This window comes from Corella eumyota, chromosome 1 (assembly GCF_963082875.1).
Source record: "Corella eumyota chromosome 1, kaCorEumy4.1, whole genome shotgun sequence".
Lineage (NCBI taxonomy): Eukaryota > Metazoa > Chordata > Ascidiacea > Phlebobranchia > Corellidae > Corella > Corella eumyota.
Genome location: NC_137490.1, coordinates 7,551,992 through 7,571,382, shown reverse-complemented (window position 1 = coordinate 7,571,382; position 19,391 = coordinate 7,551,992). Strand labels below are relative to the sequence as shown.

The window sequence follows — 19,391 nt, the reverse complement described above, 5'->3', positions numbered from 1 at the left end:
TGGTAAACAGTTTTTTTGCGGCCAAAAAAAATACAGGTAATAGTGTGAATGTAAAAACAATTGCAATGCTAATTATAAGGCATGCGCATAATATCATTAAAACAGAAATTACAGAATTACACCCGCTTTCAAGTTCATCATTGTTTTGTTTGCAAATTACAACAGTAGACAAAAGTAACACCCCTGTCGCAAAAGTAAATCCGAATAAATACTTTCGATTTTCTTCCTTGAAACTTTTCCATGATACATAAGTGATAATAAGACAACTATTTATAATAAGTATTATCCATTCCAAACTACCCATCTTATTTATTTGAAATGAAAAGGTATACATATCTGTAGTGCGTTACTTTCTTAAAAATACAACAAAAACGTCTAATTAGTTATTTTGTTCAATTTTTAGCCTTTGCAAACGCTTTTTAACTTTTTATGTCAAGAAAACGCATCTATATCTTCTTTGTCTTTACACCTGAAGGTTAAAAACCTAAGGGGAACCCCCTTTAATATCTGTCCCGCGGGGTGCGCAAAAATCATGAAACAAAGAAACTTTTTTAGTTCCGCATTTTTAAATCACATGATATGGCGAAATAAAAAGCAAACATCATTGTTTGAATACGACCGAGATTTAAGGCTAACATTCTTTAAATAAAATTTGTTTAAATAAGCAACAATAAACTATACAAGCTTTAATTTATAACATTTATTATAACACAAGTTTAGTAACTAACAAGCATATTATGTTTAGCAAACTGTTAAAAAATTTGTAAAATTTAAACATAATTAAAGAGTCTTAAAAATAATATAAATAAGCTAAAAACAAAAAAAAATAAAAACATAGTGCAATAACTTAGATAAGGTTCAATTTCAAAAATTCTAATACTTAAAGTAAAACAAAATTAAAATCTGGGTTGCATAAACAAAAAAGTACTGAAAATCATCCTTTAATATATATTTACATTAATGTTTAATAAAATAATATATACAAATAACTACTCCCAAATATATAAAATATATACATTTTTTCTAAAGGTTGAAAATTAGTTAAAATGGTGAAGTGACGTGCTTCGTTATTAAAAGGAACAGAAAAAAAAGGCAGTTACACACAGAAAGTGTCTTAAACGTGGAAAATCGTGTATTCACCTTGTTTTAGTCACTTGGCGTCGTTGTCGCATGTTCTTCGTCTTGTTCTCTAGCGAACTGCAGAAAAACCTAAAAAAATAATTTAAAAATTTAAAAATATTAAAAAAAGTTGTTACTAAGCCATTAAACATTACAATAAGTTAATACAAAATTATATAATGATATTTGTGTAGAAATGCATTGCAAACACATTGAACAAATAACATACCTGCTCTAAGGTAGACTGACTGAAACTATATTCCTCTATACCCAGACGCGATTTGGCCTGTTCCAGCTCACTAAACACTGTGGATAGTGACGTCACGCTATTTTGCGGAACTTTGAAAACAAATCGTTGACTGAAATTTTCGGGTTCACTGGCTTCGGGAAAGAGCTACGAAAAATACAACAATTTTACCAACTTGCTATAAGGTAAACAGACAGCATGGTTAGTGGTCAGAACGATTCCCACTGCTCTAATGCTGTAGCGCACTAGAGCAAGGCGCTATGAACGGTAAAAACTCCTGCCAACACTTCATCAGCAGCTCGATTATTGGGCAATTATAATCTATAATTTACCAAACCAAAGTCAACTTAAGACTTGGTAGGGGTAACTGATGTTACTATATATTTAGGTCGTAAAGTCGACCTTCCCACATCGAAGATAAATAAATGCAAAAAGTACATAAGAACAAAATACTTTTTTTTCCTAATCACCTTAAGGCGATAGGTTTTTTATATTTTTTTTTATGGGTAGGGGTGTGATATTGTGACGTGTTTGAGCTATCCGTAAACGCCAGGCTTAAGGGCAAATTATGTGGCAATGGTGCGGCTCGAACCCGAAACCTTTCGGCCCGTAGTCCGCTGCCATGACCGCTTAACCACACTACCGGACAAAATACATATTTTTATTTATTTTAAAAAAAATGATAAAAAAAACCCTAGTGGAAAAATAATCAAAAAACATAGTCTTTACCGTGTCAACAAAACCGGTTAATTCAGTGGGGCTATTTTCCCCACTCGAGTGCAATTTAATTTCAAGAATATATCCTTGACCGAATTTATTTTTTAGGTGTTGCGTTGAACCAAGACATCTGAAAATTAATAATAAAAAAATTTAGACAATCGCTGTTAAAACACTTTTAACATATTACAAAACAATATTAAAATATTTTAAAAATAAATTTCCATTGTTCAATAATTATTTCTTTTTAATATTATGCCAATTAAATTATCCGTTAAGCTATGTCATTACATAAAGCAAATATATACAATAAGAATTTTTACTTTAATTTTCCCAACACCATAATTCCAACACGTGAGCACAAAGCATCAGCTTCGTCCATGTAATGTGTGGTTAAAATTGCTCCTCTGTTTGTGCCAGCAAATGCACTGCTAATTGTGTCCCTGTTTATATATATATATATATGAAAATGTTTGTTATTCAAATTTTTTAAGTGTATTTAAACAAGCTTACAAAAAAATCTAAGTTTTTGAAAATTACTTGCTATTTTTATTACATTTTAATCTATATCTTAACCGCATTGAAAACTGTATTACTGTACAACGCTACAGCATGAAAGTAGTTGGGATCGAACCCACAACAACACATGAAGTCCCAAGTTTAATTCTCAATATTCTCATGCTGTAGTGCCTTACAGTAAGGCGGTATTAACGGTATGAACTACTGCTTTAACAGCAGCTTAATTATTGGGCATTCAAAATCTATAATATTTCAAACTGCCTAAGATAACTCGAGACTGGGTAGAGGAAACTGGCGTTACTCTATGTTTGAGTTGTTGAGTCGACCTTTCCACATCGAGAATAAATTACATAAAAAAACTATAGTTTATATACAAAAACCTATTTTTAAGGTCCTGATAACCTTTTAATTTATCCTTAACCTTACATTAAAATAATGCAGCGATATAATCATTTGCATAGTGAAACATAAACCTGCAACTTACCACATAAATCTCTTGGTTTTGGGATCCATTCCAGTTGAGGGTTCGTCCATTAAAACAACTTGTGGGTTACCCAACATAGCGATAATAAAACATAATTTCCTCTTTGTACCTCCTGATAATTGTTTGGCTCGCTTGTGCATATGCTCACGTACACCAATAGCATCAATAAAACTGAATAAAAAAAACAAAATTTATTAAAATTAATTTCCAAATGTTTAGAGGCTGATTTTACTATATAAGTGTATTGCTGGCCAGGTCCTGTATATTTATTAACATTACCGAAAACGTTGTGTAGTGGTCAGAACACTTCCTACACTACATGAGGTCCTGGGTTCAATTCCGAGTGAACTCATGCTGTAGCGTCCTGAGTAAGGCAGTATAAACTTCTGCTGAGCCAGCACTTAATCAGCAACTTAATTATCGAGCAATTATAATCTATAATATCCCAAACTGCCACAAGCAACTCGAGACTGTGAAGAGGTAACTGTTGTTACCTCTATGTTAAGGTCACACATTCGACCTTTTTACATCAAGGATAAAGATATATACAAAAAGAATTAACATACCAGCAGACCTCAAACAAAAAAGCACAACAAAATATTTTTTTCTAATAAAAATTTCTAATTCTTTAAAACTTTAATACCTTTCAATGGTTGGTTTCATGCTGGATTTTTTTACACCACGAGCGGCTGCATAAATTTTCAAGTGTTCTAAAAGTGTTAGATTTTCCCATAACGGATTGTCCTATTCAAGAATATATAAACATAAATATAAAAATTAAAAACAAAAAACAAATTCAGATAACAACTTAAAAAGAATGTTTTAATTTAAAAAAAAATATACATTAATTTTTTTTACGAATAACTTACTTGAGGGCAATATCCCATTTCCTGAAAAGCTTGAGACAAACTTGATTGAATATTGTAACCAGATACAAAAACCTAAAGATAAAATAAAAATTTACATAATTTAGCTTTTAAGAATATAAATTCGCATTAAAAAAATGTAGTACATACTTTTCCCTTTGTTGGCGCATTATCAGCAGTTAGTGTACTAATCACAGTTGTTTTTCCTGCCCCATTAGGTCCTAATAAACCTAACACTTCACCTGGATATACTGTGAGTGAGACATTATTGACGGCAACCTAAAAATACCCCAAAAAAATAATTTATAGAACTTTGTTTTTTGTGTAAATTCTGAAAATTTTTTTTTCCGCAACAATTTTAAAAATTTAATTTAAACAATAATTTAAGTACAGCACATATTAATTTATTTTGATTTTTTATTACTTTAGACTATATTTAAAACATGATTTATTATTAACACTACTCTGTTCTTACCTTTGTAACATCTTCTTTTTTCTTTTTTTGACACATTTTTTGTTTTGTCCGTTTTACGAAATGTTTGGTCAAGTTGTTGACTAACACAACAGATCCCTAAAAATAAAAAATAAATTTTTTATTAAATAACTGTTTCAACAACACTAAAAATAAATTTTTATAACTCTTAGTTTGCTAGACCATTGATGTAAAAATAAAAAAGCCTAAATACTATTTTTAAATAGTTTCAGATACAACTAATTACTCAGCATTAGTTTTTAAGTGAGGTAAAAATGATTAGCAATTGAGATGAGGTTGTATTAAAATATTTAATAGGATTCGATTTTTTTTCGAATCCGGACTATTTTTGCCATTTTTTTATATCATCCTTACATCATTTTCTATTTCTTTGTTCACAATTTTGGCAACTTTTATTTTTTCGTCTTTCACATCACTGTCCATATTATCGTCATCATCATTAGTTTGATTTAATTCAACACAACTATCACCAATTGATTGGCCCTTTTTTCTAAAAAAGATCACACAAACTATAATTAGCATAATATTTTCTAAAAGATAGAAAATTGTTTGGAACTATCACTTATGAAGGAAGCAAATATTTACAAATTTAAAATTTATTTAACTTTCTATAATTCTAATAGCCATTCTACTAAAAGCCTTTTATAAGCTAGTATTATAACATTTTTTGTGTAAAGGTATCCCTAAAGTAAAAGGCTTATTTTAAAGCTTAAATACAAGAAAAAATATGCTGCTGTGACCACGTTTAGGTTTTAGAGTTTTTGGCAGTTTTTTTTTAGAATTAACAATGGTTCGTACTGCCAATGGGCCAAACACTTTGGTATAGAAGCAGTGGGAGTCAAACCAGTAACCTCATGCTGTAAAGCCAAGTGTTCTAAGTAATTCGCTGATTTAAGATTGAATAACAATAAAAACAAAAGTTGAAAATCATCTGTAAAATATTTCAAATAATAACTTACTGGAGACAAAAAACATCTTTAACATTTCCTCCACTTTTCCTTACATCAAGTATTTTAAGCAAGATTGCAAAAAAAACTACATGAATGTACGAGATTAGTATACTAAATGGTACCATAGGATAACTCCAATCAAAATATGCAGAAGCAGGAATGTTATTGCTTAAATTCATTCTCAAAAATTCTATGTAAATCTACAAAAAAAATTTTTTTTTTTTATTGTCCTAATATAGTTATCACAATTTCCAACTTACATATGCTTATGGTAATTTACCTTTGTACCACAAACAGTAGTTGTTTTTTTTCAGGCCAGAAATTAGACATACATTGTCCGTTAAACTTAGTTGTATTATATATAACCTTTAATCTTCAAAATTTATTTAAACTGTACTTTTTTTTATTGTCATATTACTGTTTAGAATATATATACAACATAGATTTAGGATTTTTACTTATTCACATCAATGGCAAATTAAATTAATTTGAGCTAGTACCTTCGAAATGTAATAAATTCCACCAAATCCAACATAATATGGAATCAAAATTGAGAAAACAACATTTAAAATCGCAGCAGTATCTTGAGAGGTTGATAGTTGATCCAACAAACTTACAATCAAATATGGTAAAAGGGAAGACTAAAAACAACAAAAAATCATACCATAAACTCTTTAAAAAAAAAATAGGTGTTTTGTTACTACTTTGGAGGTAGAATAGTGTTACACAACATAAAAACATATTTTTGTAAGTCACTAAAATTTACTAGTTGCAGATATGTAAATGTAATATATTTAAAAAAAAAACTTAAATAACATTAATTATTTAAACAATAGGTAAATATGTAAATGTACAATAAAAGTAAAAAATGTTAAAAATTACCAGTTGTACTATATTAGGAGCAGCCCCTGAAACAGTATCAAACTTGTCAAACAGAAAACTTAAACAATAAGAAGTAAGAACACTTGCTGCTCCCCAACCAAGAACTAATAAAATCTGTTGTTAAAAATAATTTAAATTTTTTTTTTAATTTAGGTTACACTTGTTTATTTTTTTTCTAATTTGCAAAATATTTTTTTATTTTAATTTCTTACTACATGTGAAAATTCCCCACAAAATTAAAATAACAAGAAAAAATAAAATTTGTAAATATTAACCAAATATACAAATTATTAAAAAGCAGATTGATTAAAAATATTTTTTTTACTTACCAATGCTCCCATAGCCCCAGGCACAATATAAGGTACTGCTTGAAAAGCAGCCAAACCAATAATAAATGCCAGAGCAATGAACAAAAGCCAGCAATAATCAACAGTAAATGAAGAAATCCAATACATGTTAAATGTAATACCAGAAACCCTAACTTGGCTTCGAATTTTTTTCTGCAAAAAAATTAAAAATAGATGTAATTAATAAATTCAAAGCTAAAATCAAAGATTTTGTTCAAATCTATAATAAATTTAACTTTATTACCGAAAAAAATAATGTACATTTTATAGTTCTTTAAAGTTGCCATTGATGGTCCATAGAAAATGACAAATAGTTAATACTTTTTGCAAATATATTATCATAAGCAATTTTATAAAAACTTGACAATTGAGTTAAAAATTCAGGCTCATGAAAAGGGCATTTCTTATTAAAATGGTAAACTAAAAACAAATAATCCACAAAAACAGTTTAAAAAGTCTAATTTAGTAAATAAATTTACCTCTCTTTCTTTAACAGGGTTAACAGCACCTAGACCACTTGATATAACAATTGCCATCGCTCCCATTAAGGGTCCACCAAAAAGAGCTCCACTAAAGTTGGCAATTTGAACTAAACAAATTTGAAATAAAAATTAAACTAAAATATCTACATTTAAAAAGTTATAGTTCTAATAACTGGCTGTGGTAGTGGAAAAACACAGTCTAACATCGAAATATTTATAAAATTATATTTTAAAAATAAAAAAATATATATTCTTCTTATTTATTTATTTTTACAGATTTTTGATGCAATATAATATGTAGAGTTTAAAAAATATTAAATTAATGCAACAAAAATATATGACAAAATCGCTTTCATGAGAACAAAGATAAAATTTTTTTTTAATAAACCTAGAAAAAATTAGGTGACACTTACCCAATGAAGGCCATCTAAAGTTGTATGTATCGAGAACCACATTTGTCTGGTTGAAAAAAGACATCAAAGATTTACTCATAAGATTGATGATTGTAGGTAAAGATTGAATAGCTGTTGTGTTATATAAGGCATTGTAATGGAGCTATAAGAATAAAAAAACCTTTAATTACAACAAGTTCATTTAACATAATAACAATAAACAGTGAATGGTTAAAGTGTTTAACATAAGTTTTTTTAATACTTGAAAAAAAGAAAAAAAATTTTACTTTTTTATTAAAAAAAGTGCATTATTAAAACTTGTCAAACCCTTATTATTAAAATTTAGAACTTAAATAAAAAAAAATAATTAAAAAGATTATATATTCAATAATATGTCCCAGGTTATTATTTAAAACTAGCCGATTGCCTGCCCTACGGGCAGCGTTTTAATTCCATTATGTGGTCACAACTAGCAATTATTATTTGCCGTTGTTAATATACCTACGCACCACAAAAATTTTTTATTTTTAGGACTCTAATACACATATATCACCTACTAAGCTCCATTATATATAAGCATTTAAAAAACAACTTTTAAAACTATCTTGATTAAATTTACACACAACAAAACACAAACAAAATTTTTTTTTAAATTACCAAGTTGTTGTCAAACTGAAATATATCACCAGCAATAAAACTGCGAACAGGTTGTTGAAGTAAATTTTCTAAATTGTTGGCAGTTGTGTTAACACCAAATGTGTTACTTGTGAAGTTAAACAACGACGATCCTGAAATACAAAAAAATTTAATAAATCTGTTTATAATTTTGACAAGCAATAAAAACATTTTACTAAATATATGTTTTAAGACTAAAGCTAAATAAATTAAAAAATAAACTTTTCCAAAAAAAAATCCCTAAAAGTATTTTTCAAAGAAAAAAGGTTCAAAATATAGTAGTTCTAAAAAAGTTTATTAAATTGTTTTTTAATTATTTGCCAAATTATTTCAATTTAAAAAAATCCTAACCAATTGTATAAAAAAAAACAATTCTAACAAAATAGACAAAAAGAAAACCTTAACAACAACTGCTTACCAGTTGAGTTTTTGTACATAAAATCAGTATAGGCAGGATAAGCAGAAGCAAAAACTGGGACTGGTACAGGGAGAGGGGTAGAAGCAGAACTGGGTGTAAAAGTTTGAAGCAAAGCCCCACTTCCAACTGCAAAATAAATCAATTTCATTTTTTTTTCAAATTTACTCAAAAATTTTCTAATAGGAAAATTATCTCCAAACTGAAATTAATTTATAAATAAAATTTTAAATTAGCAACTATTTCATAGTAATACACGAATAACATATTTTTAAATGCCCACAAGATTAAGGTGACTTTTTAAAAAATCTAAAGCAGCTTAAAATTATAAATGCTGCAATTTAATTATTAAACCTTAATACGATCACCAAAAAATCAACAATTAATTAAATTTTAAAAAATAACAAAAAAAACAAAAACTTGATGAACATCTGTATTATATAAATATGTAGTAAAGCATGTTAAACAATAATTATTCATATATATAAATTCGTATTGTATATATGTTTACGATATATGCCTTTATAATCTACCATTTGCAATTATAATACAACAAACCATTTATTCGTAAATAGTAAAATAAATAAAAATAAATAATTATAAAAATATATATACTTGTTAAAACACCATTTTACTTACTTGCCAATCCAATAGGAAATATAAGACCAAATACGATGATTCCTGGATTTCTTATGTACACTAAAAATTGTTTGCGAACCATGGCTTTATATACAGCAAGTGTACTTGGCTTTCCAACCTATTTATAATACAAAATATTAAATAGTTCTTTCCCACATCGAGGATAAATATATATGAAAATATAACATAACTCATAATATTTAAAAAAAAATTTTAAATTTTTAAATTTTTTAATGAATACCTGGCATTGATTGGGATCAAAAGTAGAAGAAACAGGGATGTTAACAGCAGGAATTTCATCAAAAGCCCCGTTGACATGTGCATCCGATGTGTGAGAACTCACTGAGGTTATTCTCTTTCTTATTTCATTGTTGCTCATCAATGGAGCTAAAATTTTACAATTTTAATTAATTTTATTTAATTGCTAACTTATAATCATTGTCAATGGCTTAAAATACATTAAAAATGCATGTAAAAAAAATTATCATTACCAACATTCATCTAGCAAATTTAAAAAGTTTTACAAAGTTGAGTTATATTTTGCTAAGTTCTCTATATTTTTGATATACAAAATTATTTCTTTAAACCTACTTTACCCACAGCAAAAACACATAAAAAAATTATAAAAAGAATTAAAATAAAAATGTACAACCAAACAAATAAAAAATTAACAAAAATTGCAATATCCATTTTTTATTATTTTCTAAAAAAACATCAAAAATAAAAAAGTTAACTACAACAAATTTTTTTTCAAAAGAATTAAAATTAAAGTTAATAAATTAAAAAAAAACAAACCATTCGAGTCTGATCCATTCTGCGATGTTTTGTCTCCTTCGTCCTCTTCCCCGATCTTAAGAAAGACTTCCTCCAGTGTTGTCATGGAAACTCCATAACTCTGCACATCCATCTCTTCACCTTTCTGCTCCAACTCAGAAAACAATCCTAGAAAAAATGGAATTTTGAAAATTAAAATATGAAAAAAATCAGAATAAAATAGGAAAACATGAATATCTATAATACTGAAGCTTGGTGTGTAATATACATATGTAAATGTAGGTTTGTACAATTTATAGGCATACAAAATAAGCAAAACTTCCAATAGTGGTAAGCAATTAAGTAATTGCGAGCAAGTATTAGTTTAAAAAAATTTAGAGTATCCAAATTAAATTAATATTAAAATAATACTATTACTTTTACAAAAACATAATATTAAAGACTTGACAGTAAACTGTTAAAACCTAAAAAACTAAGTAATCATTTATAGAAAAAATTAATCAGAAATTAAACATATTTGTACAATATATAAACTCTTTAGTTTAACCTGCAAATTTATCAACTTCTACTATTGGTAGAGTGTACCCAAGTTCAAATCCCGCTGACCTCTGTAATTCTGAGCCGTTAACATGTCTTGCAATACATTGCGTAATCTTTTCATGTTGATCCCGTTCTTTTGTAACAACTCTGTAAAAGAATTAAATATTTCGAATTTCAAAATTTTAAAACAAAAATAAATAAATGTAAAAAAACATTTCGTGGAATAAAATTGCAAAAAAATTATATACTTTTTAACCTTAATATGTTTTGAGCCACCAAAAATTTTCACTATAAAAAGTATTTTTAAATAAATGGTCAGAATTTTATCTGCTACCAGTTTGTTAAATTCTCTGCAATCAGAATTTAAAAAATTAAACTACTATTTGTAACATACCCAAGATGGTATCCAACTCCATATCTGTTCTTTAAAAACAAAGAAGAACCAACACATCTCAACTTTCCACAACTTATTATTGCCTTGCGATCTTGAAAAGTAGTGATAAATAATGAAAAGTAATAAAAATTTAGGTTGATAAGTTGACTAACAAAAAACTTGATAACATTCACAAAAAAAATAAAAATAAATTTGTAATCAAATTGGAACTTTAAAAATAAATGCAATAATAGACAGAGAGATCATTTCTAGTTTAAAAGCTAACAGTTATAACATTAAAATAAAACTTTATATTTAAATGTTCATTTGTTTTACATTTAAAGTTAATAGCAAGGCAATAAGCTTCTATATATTGTGGCATAATTTTTATAATAACAATGTTATTACAACATGTAGTTACCTGCAAGAATATCTGCCTCGTCCATGAAGTGAGTTGTCAAAAGAGTAACTTTTCCTTCTTTTCGGTTTTTCAACACCGACCATAATTTATGGCGTGAATATGGGTCCATCCCAGCTGTGGGTTCATCCAGAATCAAAATCTTAAAAAAAGGAAAAATTTATTAAGTTATAAAATTAATATTTCTTCAGCAAAAAAAATGAGTTCAGAAATAAATTGCGGAGTAAAGCATAACAACACTTAAATAAAAAGCATTGTTTGCTAAAATAATATCAAATTTTACATAAATATTCACTACTTCAAACTTTAAATTCAAAGCATACTAAACCTTTTTATTTTGGGTTTAAAAATAGATTTAAAGCTAACATCAACCCTCGTGTTGGCAAATTAAACAAAAACTTAGAAAGTGGTTGCCCATATAAAACTTCAATAAATTAACAAACCTCATTAATTAACACACATATACATCATATGACATCAACTGATGCAAACCATTCACGTCACATTTAAAAAATAGAACTATTAATTTAAAATATAAAATAAATTAAAAATTCTTTAAATGAACGTTAAAATTTATGTTATAACTAAGCAAAATATATGCAAAGAAAATTATTACTAATTGCATTTAAATTTAAAAAAATTTAATATAATAATATAAAAATAGAATTTTCTAGAATGTTCAATAACAATCCTAGTGTGCAAGTATAGGAATATTATCAGTACATTAAAACAATATGTAGTATTATCTATACCATATTAAGAAATCTAGTTTATTAAAATTCACACAACTTCTACAATATAAAAAACTGTTAATATGTTATTACCTTGGGGTCACCCATAATGGCAATTCCAACGCAAAGCTTTCGTTTTTGTCCACCAGATAATTTTATTGAGAAAGTATTTGCTTGATCTTCCAAGTCAATTAACTTTAAGACCCTCTTTATCTGTAAACAATAAATTTTAATAACAAAGTATGACTTTAAGTAATGATATGCAAATCTTGATATAATTATAAGTAAGCAGCATGTAATGCAGAATTAATGAAACGCTATTACATTGTAAACAAAATAAATTTAAAAAAAACATATAAAAGCTTATGTCATTTTACAATAGGATTTATAATAATAAATTGACTTGAAAATTTTAAAATTTGAATTTAAAAAAAAATTAAAACAAAATTAAATTTTAAAATTCGAATAAAAAAAATTAAAAAAGTTTGTAAATATTTTTACCTCACTGGACACCACACTGGAGAGAATATTTTTAATTCCCGCATAAATTTTTAAATGTTCAACGACAGATAAGTTATCGAACAGAATATTATTTTGCGGGCACACCCCAGTCATTTGTCTAATCTTTGCCATATGGTCTGCATTGCTGATGTTATATCCACATACATTTGCATTTCCATTAGTTGAACTTACAAACCCTAAAAAGTTAAATTTTTTTAATATGCATAGAGAAATAAATAAACCTAATTAAATGACTATGATTAAAAATATAGTCCTATGATATTAAATAAAGTTTTATATTTTTTTACCCTAGGTTTAGAAATAGGATTTTACAGTCTAAACATAGGGGCCTATTTGTTACACTGACTTAGTTTTGAGTTGAATTTGTCAGTTTAGAATATTAAAAGTTATATTTGCCCAATAATTATTCAACAGGTTGGTATTTGGCAATTTTTACTGTTTAAAGTAAGTAAGCATTAGAAGCATATATTAAACTTAGGTCCTTAGGCTAATTAATTATCTTTCCCAACTTACAATTTTAAAAATTATTATCATATTTTAAACAAAATTTAAAAAATAATTTTTTGTATTTAAAAATTATTATAATTTAATAGAAATTACTATTAAATAATAACATTGATAATAGCAATAATTGCAATACTTTTCCACTATCAATTTTCACTTTCTATTTAACCGAAACAGTTTAATATTGTACCTGTTAAGATGTTGAACAAAGTGGTTTTCCCTGCCCCATTATGTCCCAGTATAGCAGTGATTTGTCCCTCATAAATGTTCAGAGAAAAGTTGTTGACCGCTGGTACTGGCGGCTCTTGGTTTCTCTCAAAAAAATTTGATTTCTTGTAAACTTTGTAAAGATTACGAATTCTAAAATAAAATTTTTATTTAAAAAAAAAACTTAAAAAAAAAAAAAAAGCCTTGTACAATATTCGTGGTAGACTTTATAAAGGCAATACTAAAACAACATTATACCTAAATCTAATTCTAACTAACTTAATTTTAAAAAAGACCGAAATCTATATTCATACTAATAAAATTATTTAATGTAGTGTAAAATAATATTATTACAAAATTTAATTTATAAGCAAGTGAGAAATACTTTATAGATTCTTTTCCTTTCAAATCATCAGATATTTGTTCTATTTCATCCATGGATAAAGATTCTTGCTGATCTGTTACCTCAAGTTTTTCTAGTTTGTTTCTGCCAAACCAATATGATGGAGTGAGACAGAAAAAGATTGAACGACCCTGACCATACTCACCTAAGAAAAAACACAAAGATTAACTTAAGCTTTCACACTCAATAAGCCATTGAGCAAAAAAACTAGATTGCAGTATAAAACTAACCCAATTTATAGTTTAAAAATGCAAAAATATAACTTTATATTTAAATAACTGTATTTTGTGTGGATTGTTTAGTTATCCTCAAGTAAAAAGGTTGACTTTATGACCTAAACGTAGATTAGCATTAGTTACCCAGACCCAGTCTCCAGTTGCCTTAGCCAGTTTCAGTTAATATAAATTGTAATTTACTAGCAAAAAGTTTAAACCATTCGTGGCACCTTACTCAAGGGTGCTACAGCATAAAAGTAGTGGGGATTCAACCCAAGACTTCCAGCAGTGAAGCCAAGTGTTCGAACAACTATACCATGTTGCCTGTTAAATTCAATAAACCTACACGAGCAAAATAAACATGACTGTGTTTACCACAAAAAAAATTTAAATTGAATTTTCTTTTACCTGGTACAACTCTATCAAAGTACAAAGTGAGCAAAAAGTAGAGAACAATATCAACTGGAAGCATGACTAGCGCAATTCCAACTGGGTATTGTCCATCCCATACATTTTCAAATGTGGCCCCACCGTTGGCGACATCCAAGTACGAAAGCTAAAAAAAATTTGAAAATAGACATTTATTTAATTTAAGGTTGTTATACAAATTATAGCAAGTATCTAGGCTTATTCAACTTAAAAAAAAAAAAATTTAAAAGTATTTTAAACAATATTTTAAGTAAGTCGGCGGAAAAATAAACACCAAAAAAACAAAAAAATTACTTATTATAAAAATTTAAAAATAAAAAGTGCTGTTGTAAAAACAAAATAGTTTAAAACGCAACTGTATATTTTTTAATGATTTAGCATAAAATATTATTTCTCAACAATAAGCAATTTAAATTAAGATTTATTTATAGCTTAGTTAAAACCATGACAAATTTTCTTATTATTACACACTAACCTGGTATATTGCCACAGCAAATGAAGTAGGAGATAACAAACTAATGGCCCATGCAGCACCGGTTGATATATTCGCAAACACAACAAGAAAAAAGAACAGGGAAAGAATGAGAGAGAACAAACTGCCGAAAGATGCTGCTGTGCGACCTTTAGTGAAAAAGGGAGTCAACATAAATCCCAACATTTCCTGTGAAAAAGTTTATACAAAATTTAAAATAAATTATTAATACTTTTTAAAAAAAAGTTAAAAAAAAATTTTAAAAAATTAAAAAAAAAGGTTAAAAAAATTTGCTGTAAACTAAACGCAGCCACTTACTATTTTAAAATACCCAGTGATTTTTTATACTTTTTTAAAATTTTATGTTTAATAAAAATGTTTTACTCACCATACTTAGTCCATACAAAAAGAAAAGCAAAAACACCAAGAAAAAGTTACTGTTAGGAAAAAGTTTACCGAAAACAGCAATAAGTGACATAACCAAAGTTGTAACAAAAATCTGCACACTGTAAGTAATACTCCAAGACAGCCTGTAAATAAAATACAAATCACTTAAACAATAAAAGAATCTAGATAAGTAGAGCAAAATAATAAGCAAAAATAAAAATATTTTTAAAAATTTAACCGTGAAAAAGTAGTCACTAATAACATTAAAGAAATAAAACCCTTTTTAAATTTATATAAATTGTTTTTCTTTAAATGGCTTAATAAATAACTAGTTTATTTACCAAAAAGCCAAGCTATCAAGGCCCATCATGCACATTGCTTCTTTAATCTTTTGTTCTTTTTCATACACAACAAACACCAATAAAAACCTTTAAAAATAATTTTAAATGCAAATTAACTAATTTTTATTTCTATTGTTATACATTTAATTTTTGTAATATACTATCTTAAATGTTCCTGATTAAATTTAAATACATTATCCTTTACGATAAAATGAGCAATATATTTACACTAAGAATGGTGACAAAGCAAAAATAAGGTAGAGGGAGGTAACTATTTGAAATGTCAAAGCACCAACCACTGTGCCCGAGATGGGCATCCGTTGAACAGTGATATTAGGAAGATCAAAATCTGGCACAAAATCCTAAAATATAAACTTATTTAAAAATAAAAATGCAGAATTTAGGTAATTTCCTTTTCTGATACAAATTTTGGTAAAAACTTATAAATAAAACATAGTTATTTGCTTAATATGTATTATTAATAACAATATAGATAACCTCCAAAAAAAACAATACCAAAAAATTTTTAAAAAAATTTAATGTTAAAAACACATAGAATTATCACTATAAAAAACACACATAATATTATTAATTTTCATATATTGGTTACCCTAATAAGAGCAGTATCAATAAGAGCTTGCAAGAAAGTAAATCCACTGTTGAGATATTGAGCTGCAGGGCAAACTTCAGTAGGATTTCCATATGCTCGACAATTTGCTAAAATAATGCAAAAAATTCAAGTTTAGATGGCATATTTAGAAAAAAAATTAAAAAACTTACAGACATATATAGCCCATTAATTGTGTGGGTTACAAACTTATTAAAGTTTGTTTGTAGAATGGAATCTTGAAATTTAGATTAAACAGAATTACTTTATTTTAAAAGGTATTTGTAAAAAAAGGGATACTTACCCATGGCACGCTCCACTATAAAATATAGAAAAAATTAACTTATTCTTAAAATCATTTTTATTATAAAAAATATTATTTCTTAAACTTGGCAAAACTTACCGCCTTGATTGTTACCAATTATAGTGGCTGAGGGTACAGTAGTGTATGGAAATCTAATATAGTAATTACTCAAACTGGAATTAGGAAAGTATATTCCGAGTGGGTTCAATAAAGGAGTTAACAAATACCTGGCTTCCATTTCTTCCTAAAATCAAAAATATTGCATTTTGCATTTTAATCAATTTTTTTATTATTTTATTCAAACACGGAGAAGTAGAAAGCCATTGCAAACAATATGATCACAAAAATTCATTAGATTTAATATAAATATATAGATTAGTCATGCAAATCTTAAAAAAATAAGAATATGAATTATGCATTCATTTTGCTATATACATCATTTAATTCCTTTATACATTTTTTTTAAATATCCTATTTCGTAGGTAAAATTATTGATGGTGCCTTATGCATCTACGTTTTGCGAAAAATTACACCTTACATAGAATTATTTTGCTTAATATAAATTATTTATTGGTTTGCCATAAATAAAGCAGCTTTGTGCTTGTTTAATTTGTTGCCACACCATGTCATTTTTTTTAAACTTGAACAATAAAACTATCAGTAAAAAATAACTTAAAATATGAAAAAATTAATATTTATACTTACAGATGTGTTAAACCATTCAAAAGTTAGTCCTGCAATCTTGTTCATATTTAATACTCGATCCATTATTCTAAAAAATAAACATTATTTATGGGCATCATATTAATAATAATTTACTTTTAATTTCGGTGCCTAAAAGTGTATAATTATTTTATTTATTGCCAAAAAATATTTCTTTTTTTACATTTCGATTTAAAAACTTAAAAACAATTAAATTATCAAAACATTAATTAGACAAAAAACATTGACAAAAATCAATTTAATTTTAACATAATATTCTAACAAACCTTCTAGCTTCTGGAAAATCCGGTGCAACATATAAAACAGTGTTATTGGCCAGACCTGGGACATTACCATTAAGTAATGAGGTGATAGTATTGTTGGTGTTAGATATTTCAGGATAGCTGGTAGGCTGGTATGCAGTAATTCTTAAGATCACAAGAAGCACAACAAAATATATGGGAAAAATAATTTCCTAAATAAAATAAACAAGTAAAATTTTATATATAAATTATTAAAAATGTAGAAATAAAAATATTGTCCTAATCATTAAAAAAATAAGATAATTGGTAGTGTTAAGAATTAGTTAATTTTTAATACAAACTACAAGAATTTTTAAACAATATATACCTGCAAAGTAATGCTTCTCTTTCTTAATTTTATTAAAAAGTTTCGGTAAATAAGAATTTTTAACTGACTCCATACCAACGACTGCTGCATTTTAATATATTTCCTAACACATTAACAAAAAAATCTAAAATAAAACATTTTCTTGATAAATTTATTATATACATATGTGTGTATAAATGTTATAGATTTGCGTAGCTTAGCATTGAGCTTGTGAAGCAACGTAACAATGATACTATTGTCAGTATTGTTTTACGTTAAAGCAACAACGTCTGTAGTCTGATTGTACCTGACTATACTATGCCACTTTATGCGATACGAAATATCACATGACGACTGATCTGGTATGTTGGTGCACAAATAGTAATCAAACGCAAGTGTTTATACTCGCTTATAGTCAGATTGTGTTGTAGAAATATAATGAACACAACAATTCAAAACCCTTAAAAGTCACAACATGCTTTTATTTATGGGCATAAAATGCGTGTGCAGTTACCAGTTAGTAACTGAACTGAAATAGTGAAATGTACACTTAAGCCTGCAGCTTGCTATTCTGCTATTGATATATGTTTAAACGAACAGTTGTGGCTTAACTTATATACTACGGACCGTGTCACAAGGGGTCATATGATAAGTTTTTCTCCTTAGCGGTTTGCTTGCTTTACTCGATTTGTTGTGTTCACTTCGCTCTATTATACGTTAAAAAAGGGAAAGTTTTAAAATTTGCGTAACGTGAGTAGGCTATAGAATCGTATTTACGTAACTTCCCATGACCAGACATCTCGTGATCAACACAAGACATAACATCGTTATTACAAACAAATAAATGGAAAATTTTACAAATTCTTCTTCTGCTTAATCCCCATAACTTGTTACGCCGACGCATTAAAACCGGCTTGTCTTAGCTGAATCACGCCCGGTTATTATAATTACTTATTTAAAATCAAAATAACGATTATGTATTAAACTATCACAAAGAAATTAAAAAATGCAATAAAATAAACATGAGATAAAGTATTGATAGCATGATGATCAAGGTAAATACCCAATCATTAGCTTAACTAATTAACAGGTACTTGAAAAAAATATCGAAATCAACGCACAAAATTACTAGAACGTTAAAATAATAGCTTTGACATGTTAAAAAAATTTTGGCATGGGAAAAAATACAACGTCATCTTAATTTGAGGAAATTGTAAATTTATTTAGGACAATAAAAATGCCCATTACTAACAAAAAATTCTAAAATAAGAAGAAATTTTTTTTGGTGCATGATCTTATAATAAAGGCATTATCTGACACGCGCCACGTGTTTCCTTTTTGCATGTGCGATATTAAATACCAAATTCAATGCCTAAATTTAAGCTAATTTCCATCAAACACAATTGCCTTTACTTATATTACCGTAGTCCTTGCCAATACAATAATGTAAGAATATGATTATACTGAGTATCAAAACACTTGATTATTTTCAATCAAATTTTTTTTCATCAGGTTATTATAATCAACCTGGTTAGAGGTCTACCTTTTTAGGCAACATGGTGTAAAAATTGCTTTTCTTTAATATTTTTTAAAGTTAAATCTTAAGCTTGTGAAAATGTATTAAAA

At 27.2% G+C, this 19,391-nt stretch overlaps 1 protein-coding gene across 2 annotated transcripts; it reads right to left on the bottom strand.

Annotated features, from left to right (window-relative positions):
* Positions 1 to 692: 692 nt before the first annotated feature.
* Positions 693 to 17,926, bottom strand: LOC145740664 (cholesterol transporter ABCA5-like). Of its 2 annotated transcripts, XM_082558485.1 has the most exons (38): positions 17,787 to 17,926; positions 17,444 to 17,631; positions 17,160 to 17,226; positions 16,554 to 16,698; positions 16,154 to 16,260; positions 15,772 to 15,905; positions 15,544 to 15,630; positions 15,204 to 15,345; positions 14,819 to 15,004; positions 14,323 to 14,470; positions 13,682 to 13,844; positions 13,280 to 13,449; positions 12,565 to 12,761; positions 12,157 to 12,276; positions 11,336 to 11,474; positions 10,936 to 11,026; positions 10,549 to 10,688; positions 10,023 to 10,169; positions 9,469 to 9,614; positions 9,228 to 9,345; positions 8,592 to 8,717; positions 8,156 to 8,286; positions 7,520 to 7,661; positions 7,104 to 7,213; positions 6,607 to 6,777; positions 6,278 to 6,391; positions 5,896 to 6,036; positions 5,405 to 5,595; positions 4,800 to 4,935; positions 4,428 to 4,523; positions 4,103 to 4,231; positions 3,956 to 4,027; positions 3,730 to 3,830; positions 3,087 to 3,257; positions 2,407 to 2,526; positions 2,096 to 2,213; positions 1,349 to 1,513; positions 693 to 1,209 (listed from the first exon to the last, which is right to left on the bottom strand). In XM_082558485.1, the coding sequence occupies exons 1-38, from the start codon at positions 17,874 to 17,876 to the stop codon at positions 1,147 to 1,149; spliced, it is 5,022 nt and encodes a 1,673-aa protein (XP_082414611.1). In that variant the 5' UTR covers positions 17,877 to 17,926; the 3' UTR covers positions 693 to 1,146. The 2 variants fall into 2 exon arrangements, with proteins under 2 accessions (XP_082414611.1, XP_082414612.1); XM_082558486.1 differs by lacking the exons at positions 16,554 to 16,698; positions 17,160 to 17,226; positions 17,444 to 17,631; positions 17,787 to 17,926 and adding an exon at positions 16,455 to 16,473.
* Positions 17,927 to 19,391: the final 1,465 nt, after the last annotated feature.

What these genes read in the sequence shown, in the direction of transcription:
- LOC145740664 (XM_082558485.1), bottom strand. Translation starts at nt 17,876, where the DNA reads ATGCAGCAGTCGTTGGTATGGAGTCAGTTAAAAATTCTTATTTACCGA. An exon ending in TTTGTTCAACATCTTAACAG is followed by an intron (nt 12,762 to 13,279) that starts GTACAATATTAA and finishes TTAACTTTTTAG; the next exon opens with GGTTTGTAAGTTCAACTAAT. An exon ending in TTCAGTTTGACAACAACTTG is followed by an intron (nt 7,662 to 8,155) that starts GTAATTTAAAAA and finishes TTATTCTTATAG; the next exon opens with CTCCATTACAATGCCTTATA.